The sequence below is a fragment of the Macaca thibetana genome, chromosome 1 (genome assembly GCF_024542745.1).
Source record: "Macaca thibetana thibetana isolate TM-01 chromosome 1, ASM2454274v1, whole genome shotgun sequence".
NCBI lineage: Eukaryota > Metazoa > Chordata > Mammalia > Primates > Cercopithecidae > Macaca > Macaca thibetana.
The window spans coordinates 201,009,730-201,022,628 of NC_065578.1; the positions used below are offsets into that span (position 1 = coordinate 201,009,730).

At 41.6% G+C, this 12,899-nt stretch overlaps 2 protein-coding genes across 2 annotated transcripts in view; one reads left to right on the plus strand and one right to left on the minus strand.

The window, feature by feature from the left end:
• The window catches only part of GALNT2 (polypeptide N-acetylgalactosaminyltransferase 2), a 1,373,297-nt gene that overhangs the window by 609,267 nt on the left and 751,131 nt on the right, over positions 1-12,899 (plus strand). The window lies entirely within an intron of this gene.
• Positions 1,392-12,899, minus strand: part of ABCB10 (ATP binding cassette subfamily B member 10) — a 43,856-nt gene continuing 32,348 nt past the window's right edge. Inside the window, exons 10-13 of the mRNA XM_050769192.1 lie at positions 11,311-11,491; positions 6,669-6,712; positions 3,652-3,686; positions 1,392-3,209 (exon numbers count right to left, since the gene is read on the minus strand). Of these exons, the coding sequence (XP_050625149.1) occupies positions 2,978-3,209; positions 3,652-3,686; positions 6,669-6,712; positions 11,311-11,491 (492 nt within the window). The 3' untranslated portion in view covers positions 1,392-2,977. The remainder of the gene's footprint in view (positions 3,210-3,651; positions 3,687-6,668; positions 6,713-11,310; positions 11,492-12,899) is intronic.

Genomic DNA, 12,899 nt, shown 5'->3' on the forward strand with positions numbered 1-12,899 from the left:
GGGAGGCTGAGGCAAGAGAATCGCTTGAATCTAGGAGGCGGAGGTTGCAGTGGCCAAGATCGCGCCACTGCACTCCAGCCTGGGTAAGAGTGAGACTCCGTCTCAAAAAAAAAAAAAAAAAAAAAAAAAGATGAATTTCCAAAATGGAGCCCTACTTTTATAAGAGTGCACTTAACAAGGGTATGACCTACAATGGTTTAACTTGTGATTATTCTTTGAGAACCTGTCAGGCCCAGGGTCAGGGGAGACCTTGCACGTAGAGACAAGCCTGGGAGGGTATATAACAAAATGCTGAGCTCAACAATGTGAAAATTTTCTTTTCTTCTTTTTGAAATGGAGTCTCACTCTATCACCCAGGCTGAACTGCAGTGGTGCGATCTCGGCTCACTGCAACTTCTGCCTCCCGGGTTCAAGCAATTCTCCTGCCTCAGCCTCCCAAGTAGCTGGGATTACAGGTGCCTGCCACCACGCCCAGCTAATTTTTTGTATCTTTAGTAGAGACGGGGTTTCACCATGTTGGCCAGGCTGGTCTCGAACTCCTGGCCTCGTGATCCACCCGCCTCAGCCTCCCAAAGTGCTGAGATTACAGGCATGAGCCACCACACCTAGTCAACAATGTGAAATTTTATCTTCACATGGGGGATTTCAGGTAAATTTTCTTTTTTGCTTATTTTCTAAATTGTTTACATGAAGATACATATACCTTCAAAGGCTCTCCATGGAATAGGACAAAAGGTAGTATTTTCAGCATAGCTTTGAGCTGCCTATCTCACTAATATCTTGTTTCATCACTTCTTGCCTGAAACTGTGTATGTCATTAATGCTGAATTCACAACTTGCCTATGCATATTTCCTCCTCTGTGAAATGGGGAAGATAAATATTTGTCTAAATTACAGGCTTGTCAAAGTATCAAATGTAACATACAAACACTCGGGAGACAAAAAAGTGATACCAGAACACAGTGTTACAACTACACCTCTTTATGGTGCCTAGCTGCATTCTTGTTATTCGTTTTCCCCTGCCTTACCCCTCCTTCAAAACTAGAAGTTCCTTGAGGGCAGAAACTGTGCTTTCCTCATCTATCATCAACTTCACAGCACAGTGCCTTGTCCCTGATGTGGGTAGGAGATACTTATTTACTGCAGTGAAACAACAGAATATTTGTAAGTAGGAAACAAGTGATGACATTAACAAACTTGATATGGAGGAATGAATGGAACTTTTAATTACAACATGTTTTTCTATATGTGTAATGTTAGTCTTTTCTTTATTCCTGAATCTCCACAGCCAAATTCTAGTAAGAAACAATGTAGTGAGAAGTTTTATAAGAAATGACAGACTGCATCTTTGGTTCCGGGGTCATTAAAAAAAAAAAAGTGACAGACACAGATAAAGTTCACTATAAATTTTAATCTATGATATAAAATATTACCTAAAGATATAATTGAACATCATGTATCAGAAAATAAAACATAACAATGAAATGCAATTTTGTAAATACTTCTATGGCACAAGGATTATTTTCCTCAGATTCAACCCTGTAATTGTGTTTTGTTTGCTTTCTGAAAATCACACTTTATAAAGAACACAAGTAGAGCTTGTTAAAAATGATCGTCACAGCTGTACTGTTTACTAATTCAAAGAACACTACATTCATTCATATCAATTTTATTAATTATGAAGAATATAATATTCCATGCTTTTCATGAAATAGTGGTTTCTTCTTCCAGTCTAATCAGGGAACTGATAAATGCTTAGTTCATGGGAAAACTTCCATTCGATTTCCATTGACTTAATTACTTCTTAGGGTCTAGCCTCATCAATGGAGAAAAAGCACTTTTTCTTGAGGCAACAGCAAATTAACAGCACTGATACAAAATATGGCAAATTCAATGGTTGTAGCATTACTTTAGGAATTTTGAGACTATAAATAAAACTATAACCATAAATAAAAGGGCTTCTTAATATCTTCTTTTCAGGAGAGTGATACATTCTGAAGCTTTCTTGTTATTCTGTTGAATAGCAAGGACTTCCAAACTTAAATTTCTTAAGGCTGAAAATATTCCCCAGATTTTAGCCTTATTAAATGAAATTCCAAAAGTATTACAAAATAAGATTCAATTTGTCTTGAAAATATAAATTTGTAACAGATATTTTTCAAAATACATGCCTTCAAACAACTTAAATGCAAAAATCATTCATTGTTAATAATACCTAGTAGTTCATGCCTTGCTTCCCAAAAGTACTCATACAAACATGTGAATTTAAAAAATACATTTTCCTGTTCAAAAAATAAAGCTTCTGCCCTTTTAAAAACTTGTCAGGCTTTCATGTGCCACAATGTTGAAAACTGCACATATTCAAACATAGTTCCCATAGGAACACATATTCCTCAACTCACACCTTTGAAGACAAAGGAGACAGGCAATGGAAATGTTCCCTTCTTTCCAGCTGATGTTAAAGAGTTAGGTTTGTTTCATGAGATTATCAGAATAAAGGGTTAAATTTTCATTTTCCATTACTCTTATCTAGTAAAATTAGACTCAAAAGTAGGTAGAATACTACCAGAAGAATTACACAGTGATTGGTAAACTGGCCTAAAATAATCAGGCTTTTTATTTATAATTCCCTTTTTAAAGTTGTCATTTGACAATAGCTTTAATCTTTAACAGTAGGCAAAAGAAAATGAGGTGCCATGCTATATTGATTAAAGTATTCCACAATAAAAGAAAATACAGAACCTGAAAATAACTTCAGTGCTATAGACATTTAAAAAGTTACAATTTTTAAAACTCTGAATAAAAAGATCTTGAGAACAGGTACATTTCAAAACAATATTTTACACACTTTGGAAAAAAATAGGTATTTTTCAAATAACTTGATATATGGTTTACGTATTTCATACAGTCTCTTTTTTTTTTCTGTAACACTGTTTTGCATTAAAGTCTTTCATGTTGTTTACCAGTAATTGTTTCCTTATGCTGAAATAAAACTTTGTTTGTTCATTAGTTTTCTGTATATCCCATTTGGTTTTGAAAGCAGCTCTTCATGTTTTCCATATTCAGTAATTTTTCCTTGGTCAAGAACAGCAACCATATTAGCATTCTTAATGGTGGAGAGACGATGGGCAATAACTAACACCGTTCTTCCATCCATCAGTCGATCTAGAGCTTCTTGAACAAGGTGCTCATTTTCAGCATCTAGCGCACTGACTCAGGAGCACACACGAGAAAGCAAAGACGTCAGTGACACCTACACTACAGGCTCATGTGCTTCCTGATACACACACTGCAGCCCTTCCTGAGCAATGAATTTTTACTGTGATCAAAATTTCAATTGTTTGGGACTTTCTGATCTCCATAAAACTATACTGTAATATAAGGAGAAAAGCATTCTGCACAGTTACGGCTTACAGAGTGATTGGGATTGATGGCAACCATGTCTGAAGTGGACCTAGAACCCTCAACTAGGACTCAGACTGCCCACTCCTTTTCAACTGTCACTATTAATTCAGCCTCCCTCACTTTAAAGTAAAGGGGGAAAAAAAGCATTTTCAGTTGTATCACTTTGAGGGACAGAATTAAAATGTTTTGGTGAAGAAGAATTTGGTTTAACACACATAATCGCATATATTATTAAGATATCCTCACCTGGTTGCTTCATCTAGGAGAAGAATTTTGGGATTCTGAAGAAGGAAAAAAAAGGAAAAGATAAAACAATTTTATTGGAAAACACAAACTCTCAGCAATAAAAAGGAATAAAATTCTGACACATGCTACAATGTGGATGAGCCTTGGAAACTTATGCTAAGTAAAAGAAGCCAGACACAAAGGATCACACACTGTATGAGTTCACTTATATGAAATGTCCACAACAGGCACTTCTTTTTTTTTTTTTTTTTTTTTTTTTTTTTTTTTTTTTTTTTTTTTGAGACAGAGTCTCACTCTGTCGCCCCGGCTGGTGTGCAGTGGCGGGATCTCAGCTCACTGCAAGCTCCGCCTCCCGGGTTTACGCCATTCTCCTGCCTCAGCCTCCTGTGTAGCTGGGACTACAGGCGCCCGCCACCTCGCCCGGCTAGTTTTTTGTATTTTTTAGTAGAGACGGGGTTTCACCGTGTTAGCCAGGATGGTCTCGATCTCCTGACCTCGTGATCCGCCCGCCTCGGCCTCCCAAAGTGCTGGGATTACAGGCTTGAGCCACTGCGCCTGGCCCACAACAGGCACTTCTACAGATTGGTGGATACCTGGGGCTGGGTTCAATGCAGGAAATAAAGAAGGGGAGCTGCATGGCTGCTAAAGAGTAGAGGGTCCCTGGGGGGATGATGAAAATGTTCTAAAATTGAGATGATGGATGCACAACACTGAATAAACTAAAAACCAATGAATTATATTTTTTTAAATGGGCAAATTATGTAGTATGTGAATTATATCTCAAACTGTTATAAAAAACTCCACAAAGTATTAAGTGTCTGGGATAAGTACATAAATGAAAGAATTAGGGACTATTTTAAATGATCATCAGAGTAACCACTAGACCAGCTATCGTTTATAGCACAGTTTTATCCTGCTGGTCAGTGAGATGGGAATCTAAAATGAGTAAGGTGGCCGGGCCTGGTGGCTCACAACTGTAATCCCAGCACTTTGGGAGGCCGAGGCAGGTGGATCACCTGAGGTCAGGAGTTTGGGACTAGCCTGGCCAACATGGCGAAACCTCGTCTCTACTAAAAATACAAAAAAATTAGCTGGCCTGGTGGCGCGTGCCTGTAATCCCAGTTACTCGGGATGCTGAGACAGGGGAATCGCTTGAATCTGGGAAGTGGAGGTTGCAGTGAGTCAAGCTTACACCACTGCACTCCAGCCTGGGTGACAGACTGAGACTCTGTCTCAGAAAATAAATAAATAAGTAAATAAATAAATAAATAAATAAAATAAGTAAGGCTGGGTATGGTGGCTCACACCTGTACTCCCAGCACTCTGGCAGGCTAAGAGGGGAGGACTGCTTGAGCCCAGGAGTTCAAGACCAGCCTGGGCAAAATAGCAAGACCCCATCCCTACCAAAAAAAAAAATGTTTTTTTAATTAGCTGAGTTTGGTATGGTATGCACCTATAGTCCTAGCTCCCCGGGAGGCTGAGACAGGAAGATCACTGAAGCCCAGGAGGTCAAGGCTACAGTAAGCCATGATCACACCACTGCACTCCAGCCTGGGTGACAGAATGAGACCCTGTCACAAATTTAAAAATTAATAAGATAAAAATAAAATTAGAAAGATACAGTCTATAACTTTCAAGGTCCTGCTTATAATTTAAAAATAATTAACTTTGGGAGGCCGAGGCAGGTGGATCACTTGAGGTCAGGAGTTTGAGACCAGCCTGGCCAACATGGTGAAACCCCATCTCCACTAAAAATACAAAAATCAGCCTGGTGTGGTGGCATGCGTCTGTGATCCCAGCTACTTGGGAGGCTGAGGCGTGAGTATCACTTGCAACCTGGGAGGCAGAGGTTGCAGTGAGCTGAGATCGTACCATTGCACTCCAGACTGGGTGATAGAACGAGACTCTCTGTCTCAAAAAAAAAAAAAGCTAACACGTAAGATAAAAAAAAAAAACACAACACTAATCTGATGTCGATAAAACATTACAATCCTAGCTTAGCTTTGCAAATGAAAACACACACCCTCACAAAAAGGTGGCTACTATCCTTCATATATTATTCACAATAGCCCCAAACTGGAAATGACCCAAGCGTTCATCAGCTGGTGAACAAATCAACAAATAGAGATCCATCCATACTACTCAACAGTAGAAGGGAATAAAGTACTGATACAAGCTACAAATTGGAGAAATCTCAAAAACACTCCATCTGTACTAAGTGAAAGAAGCGAGATGCCAAAAACCATATATTGTCTGATTCCATTTATCTGAAATGTTTGGAAAAGCAAATCTAGACAGAGAGAAAGTAGATTCGTGGCATCCTGGGGCTGGAAACAAGGAACGACTGCAAGTGGGCACGAGAGATCTTTTTAGGGTGACGGAAATGTTCTGAAACGGGACTTTGTGTGCAACCAACTCTGCAACTTTACTAAAGTAAAGTCACTGGAAAGTACATTTAAAATAAATGAATTTTACGTATGTAAATTCCACTTCAGTAAAGCTGCTTTAAAAAAAAAATCACCTATAAGTCTGAGGAGAACAGTTGTATAACAAAGGGAAGGCTATTGCTTCCTTAAAAAGAGAATGCCTGCCTTTCAGCTAAAATGGCTCTTCCCTTTCCTTCTAGGAATCTTGCCTAAGTACTTCGAGTCTGTACTATTCATTTTAGCAGCTGATTACAGATTGTACAAATATGCATACTTGTGCTGTTTTATATTTTGCATTAATAATCACTGTTTCACTGGCTAGAGTGTATGCTTCTTGATGCAGGGTCCATGTGTTAACATTCTTCTACCTCCAACAACCTTAGCACAGTACTGGGCTCATGATACCTAAGAAACACTTCTTAAATTTGGACAATATACTACACTAATTTACCTTTCACCAGAACTGTCACCCTCCCCCTCCAAGAAAAAAAAACAAGAAAAGGAAGAAGATAAATACTAAATTACAAATTACAAGGTCCTTAATAAAAATAATCCCTAATTTTAAAAACATCCAAGTTGCTTCAGGCTTACCTTTAGCAGAGCACGGGCAATTGCAATCCGCTGTTTCTGCCCACCTGACAAAGACAATATTTAAAAAAAGAAAGCCTTAACAAAAAATCTTAGTAATAGGCTTTTATGACAAACCATATAGCAATTTGAAGGTAAGCTTCTTCTAGTTAGTCATAGCTGACACAGATAGACCAGAAACTTATTTTAAAATATAGGTTTAAGATATATCAATCCCAAAATTAATAATAACAATTATTATCATAGCCAACATTTGTTGAGGACTTCCTATATACCAGGTATTTTCTTTTCTTTATTTTTGAGACAGGGTCTTGCTCTGTCACACATGCTGGAGTGCAGTGGCGTGATCACTGCTCACTGCAGCCTCAATCTCCTGGGCTCAGGTGATCCTCCCACCTCAGCCTTCCAAGTAGCTGAGACTACAGGTGTGCACCAACACACCTGGCTAATTTGTGGTAAAGATGGGATTTTGCCATGTTGCCCAGGCTGGTTTCAAGCTCCTGGGCTCAAGCATTTCGCCCACCTCAGCCTCCCAAAGTGCTGGGATTATAGGTGGGAGCCACAGTGCCCAGCCAATACCAGGCATTTTCTATATGCACTGCATGCATTTATCTCATTTAATGTTTTTATTTTAAATAATTTCAAACAAGGTCTTGCTCTGTCACCCAATTGGAGTGCAACAGCATGAACACAGCTCATTGTAGCTTAATCTCCTGGGCTCAAGTGATCCTCCCGCCTCAGCCTCCTGAGTAGCTGGGACCACAGGCCCATACCACCACACCTGGCTAATTTTTAAAATTTTTTGTAGAGACGGTCTTGCTCTGTTGCCCAGGCTGGTGACAAACTCCCGGACTCAAGAGATCCTCCTGCCTTGGTCTCCCAAAGTGCTGAGATTGTGAGCCACTGTGCCTGGCTAATCTTTTAAAATATCCTATGCGATAGACCCTATAATTTTTCCCATTTTACAGATGATAAACTGAGATACAAAGTAACATGACCAAGATCTCACAGTTGGTAAGTAATGGAACTGAGATCTGAACCTACACAGTGCAAGGGGTATGCTCTTAAAAGCATGTAAAGATCTACGCTGTTCATCGCTACACATACTTCCTCCCTAGCAGAATATCCAATGTAGCAAGGAAACCAGAAACTCAAGATATTTGTAGGTTTCCAAAGTACACTTGAAATGTCTAGGAGCAAAGGACATCAATGGTGCTGAGACTGGTAATTCTAACATTCCCACATTATAGCAGTTATTTTTTATTTTTATGTTTTGAGATAAGAGTCTTGTTCTGTCTTCCAGGTGGAGTGCAGTAGTGCAATCATGGCTCACTGCAACCTTTCACTCCTGGGCTCAAGTGATTCTCCTGCCTCAGCCTGCCCAGCTAACATAGCGCTTATTCTTTATGATATTCTTTTTTTCCCCTCCTCTAGAGGAACAAATAGTAGTATGTGTGTATGTATGACACTGAAAATTACAGTAGGCCACTCTAATCCTCCCTGTCTTTTTAAGTTCAAATTCTACTAAAAGTGAGGGAACAAACTGGAAGTAGGTGTGGGAGAAGGTGGGATGGAGTTGAGTCAGCAGGATCTGTGTTGATTCCCTTCCTATCTTTGTCTCACCCCATCCTCCCTCCTCTTCTCCAGGGACGCTACTCCTAAGTCACACTTGGAAAGTCTCAGAGCGCTCACTCCTCCCAACTTAACATTGTTTATAAAACCCAATTCCACTTCTGGGGATAAAAAACATTCCTTTTTGGTTGATTTTATTGGCTGAAGATACTTATCAACAGTAGTTGCTGGACATCATTTTATATCCTATAAGAGAGGTTCATCCTCTACATCTGAGGTGTGTGGTGCTGCTAAATGCTGCTCTCAAACAGGAAACCAGTGCACACAAGGAGAGCAGTGAGGAAAACCCTCTCCCGAGCCTCTGATTGGTGAGGATGCCTGAGTGCCCTGAGGTACGTCCTTAGAGCAGCCTGCTGATGGCTTAGGTCCCCTCTGAGTCATCTGTGGTGCCAGTCAGCACACTGGGAATCTATTACTAGGTGCTCTGTCTTCCTCCCAGAAAGTAAGAGCAGACTGGAACCTCTGGTTACTTCACTGAGAAACAGAGCTGGAGGATCCTGCCAGAGGGAAAGACATGCAGAATCTGTTGCAAGGGAGGTGATGTGCTCTTGGGACAAGCCTCACACTTCAATGTTCAATAATTTCACCACGAGCAGTTTAAACTGGTTTTCTGCCCCGTTTCTCAGATACATTTCAGAGATGGAGTAGCAGTTCACTTTTACACAGCAGAGAGGAATTCTACTCCTGGAACAGCTCAGATCTATCAAAGATGCCTTTTCATCTACTGCTTATGTATGTTTTTTAATCATATACAATAAGCTTAAACCCTTTTGTTTTATATTTTCTGTGGTCTAACTTCAAATGAAAAGTTTAGCACTGGAAAAGACTACTGTTTTTTTTTTTTTTTTGAGACGGAGTCTCGCTCTGCCGCCCAGGCTGGAGTGCAGTGGCCGGATCTCAGCTCACTGCAAGCTCCGCCTCCCGGGTTCACGCCATTCTCCTGCCTCAGCCTCCCCAGTAGCTGGGACTACAGGCGCCCGCCACCTCGCCCGGCTAGTTTTTTGTATTTTTTAGTAGAGACGGGGTTTCACCGTGTCAGCCAGGATGGTCTCGATCTCCTGACCTCGTGATCCGCCCGCCTCGGCCTCCCAAAGTGCTGGGATTACAGGCTTGAGCCACCGCGCCCGGCCAAGACTACTGTTTTAATCTAATCTGCCAGCCTTCACTGTGGCAAAGAGGCACCCACCCTCTGCTCAAGCAGAGACAAGGAGTTTTTGTTTTTTTTTTTTTCTTTTTAAGACAGGGTCTCACTCACTCTGTCACTAAGGGTGGAGTGCAGTGGTGCCATCTCAGCTCACTGCAACCTCTGCCCCGCTGGGCTCAAGCAGTACTCCCACCTCAGCCTCCTAAGTAGCTGGGACCATAGGTGCACACCACCACACCTGGCTATTGTTTTGTATTTTTAGTAGAGAGAGAGTCTCACCATGTTGCCCAGGCTGGTCTCGAACTACTGAGCTCAAGCAATCAGCCTGTCTTGGCCTTCCAGAGTGCTGGAACTACAGGCGTGAGCCACCGTGCCCGGCCAGGAGCTTGTTATCTTGCAAGGGAACATTTCAATATTTGTATTGACAAAAAAAAAAAAAAAAAGTGTTTAGCTGAAAATTTATTTCTCTTTAAGTTCTACTCATTGGTTCCATTTCTGCACTTTAAAGAAATACAAAGTAAGTCTTCTCTCTCCTCAAAATACGGCACCCATAATGTGATCCAGAATGATAGGTGTGGTCTGACATCACAGGGAACCACTCACTTTGCCTTACAGCTGTGAGTCCACTTAGCAAATTATGGCCCACAGGCCAGACCTGAACCATGGCTTGTTTTTGCATGGCCCTCAAGCTAAGAATGTGTTTTACATTTTTAGAGTTGTTAAAAAAACACACACACGCAAAGAAGAATGTGTGACAGCAATCATATGTGGCCCATAAAACCCATGATTCTTTTTTTTTTTTTTTTTTTTGAGACACAGTCTTGCTCTGTGTCCCACGCTGAAGTGTAATGGCACGATCTCGGCTCACTGCAACCTCCGCCTCCTGGGTTCAAGCAATTCTCATGCCTCAGCCTCCCGAGTAGCTGGGATTACAGGCACCCACCACCACACCCAGCTAACTTTTTGTATTTTCAGTAGAGACGGGGTTTCACCATGTTCACCAGGCTAGTCTTGAACTCTTGACCTCAAGTGATCCACCCGCCTCAGCCTCCCAAAGTGCTGGGATTACAGGTGTGAGCCACCATGCCTGGACAAAACCCACAATATTTACTCTCTGGCTCTTTAAAGAAAAGTTTGTCAAACCCTGGTCTAGCATGTAGGGAGTAAATAACTCTTTCAGTTTCAGCTTTGTTCCTGATGCACATTCCCTGACTCCCTGGGCAAATCATCCTGCCACTTCTTATCTTATTTTCTTTAATTTTTGAGGGTCTCAGGTTGCAAAGCACAGTTTTTTTGTTTTGTTTTGTTTTTTTCCAGATGAAAAGAGGCTTGCTGTGGCTGAGTACTACTCAGAATTTTTGGAACACATATGGGGTAGAAAGTGAAAAAAAACACTGGGGAGTTTTCCACATGTAAGAGAGCAAGTGGTAAGGCTAATTTCAAAAACTCTAAAGATGAAAACCTAATTAGAAAATAATACTGCAATACAGAAACATGTGGGCCGGGCACGGTGGCTCATGCGTGTAATCCTAGCACTTTGCGAGGCCAAGGTGGGCGGATCATGAGGTCAGGAGATTGAGACCATCCTGGCTAACGCAGTGAAACCCTTTCTCTACTAAAAATACAAAACATTAGCTGGACTTGGTGGTGGGCGCCTGTGGTCCCAGCTACTCGGGAGGCTGAGGCAAGAAAATGGCATGAACCCGGGAGGCGGAGCTTGCAGAGAGCCGAGATCGCGCCACTGCACTCCAGCCTGGGCGACAGAGCAAGACTCCGTCTCAAAAAAAAAAAGACAAAAAACAAAACAAGAAACATGTGAAAAGTTCTTTGGATATAGAGATTTTGCTACAAAGCAGTAAAGAAATGCACCTGAGAGGAGAACACCCTTTTCTCCAACCACAGTGTTGAACCCTTGGGGGAAATTCCGGATGAAGGCCACTGCATTGGCCACTTCAGCCACTCTCTGGACTTCCTCAGCGGTCACAGAGGAAGGGTCATCAGCACCATAAGCAATGTTCTCAGCGATTGAGCAAGAAAACAAAATGGGTTCCTACAAATAGGAAATAAAACATATCACAAATTTCAAACAGACTTCCAACATGTCTAATAAATTGAGACCTAGCAGTCTTTTTTAAAATTTATGTTTTGCCATAAACAGGATTTTATCATCTGTAGTTCTCACCATGCTGCAGGCAATGAGACCTCACAGCAGGTGCCCGCGAGGCACCTGGCACATAGTAGGAACTTCATAAATGTCAGTCCCCTGCCTTAGGAATCAGGAGGCACCAGGAGACCCTGAGTCCCCCTTCATTTTCCAGCTGCTTGCCTTCCACTCAGGACAAAGTGGGGAATCCATCTCCATCCATTACTTTTTGAAATACACACAAACCAGATAGAAACAAACAATTCTGCCGGGTGCGGTGGCTCAAGCCTGTAATCCCAGCACTTTGGGAGGCCGAGACGGGCGGATCATGAGGTCAGGAGATCGAGACCATCCTGGATAACCCAGTGAAACCCCGTCTCTACTAAAAAAAATACAAAAAATTAGCCGGGCGAGGTGGCGGGTGCCTGTAGTTCCAGCTACGCGGGAGGCTGAGGCAGGAGAATGGCGTGAACCCGGGAGGCGGAGCTTGCAGTGAGCTGAGATCCGGCCACTGTACTCCAGCCTGGGCGACAGAGCCAGACTCCGTCTCAAAAAAAAAAAAACAAAAACAAACAATTCTGACAGAACCGTATAAAGTAGTCCTAAAAAATAAGCAAACTTCCAGGCTCTTTTCTCCATCCCTAATAATATACACCACTCATGTCCCTACACTCCTGAGCACCCATCACTGTCCACCTGCCCTCACCCAAGTGGAGTGAGGAGAGAATGAGCTAATTGCAAAGAGAGGTTCAGAAATGGGGGGAAGCTCAGGTTTGTATGCTATGTGCACAGCCTGTTCAATAAAAATTAAAACAGCTGCAGCAACATTTCCCTACCCCAAAGGGTCTTGTGAAAATGGCCTTATCAAAGTGACCACATTACATTAACACTCTGCTTTGAAATCTGCAACTTCTTTGCAGGGAGGACTCTGGCTCTTGCCAGTCTTTGCTCACTTCTCCCTGAAACTCATTATGCAGAATAGTAGACTGTGGCTGGTGATAAAAATGGGAAGTGGGGAAGAATCAATAAAAGCTAAAAAAGAGTCAATAAAATCTTCTATCATTTCCTCCCCATCCTCTAGACTATCTAGTAATGGCAGTCTCCAGCTTTCAATAACAAGTCAATGCTTCACTCTTGCTCAAGAGTTTAGGGTTTTCAGGAAACAGTGCTACTTGCAAACCTAAACAACCTGCCATGTGAGATGAGCTTAATACATCCCGAAGACTTCCATTCCTTCTCTCTTGAGACGTTCGAGACAAAAAAAAAAAAAACAACAAAAAACAAAAGACAAAAGTAATTTTAAAAGAAAGTGAAA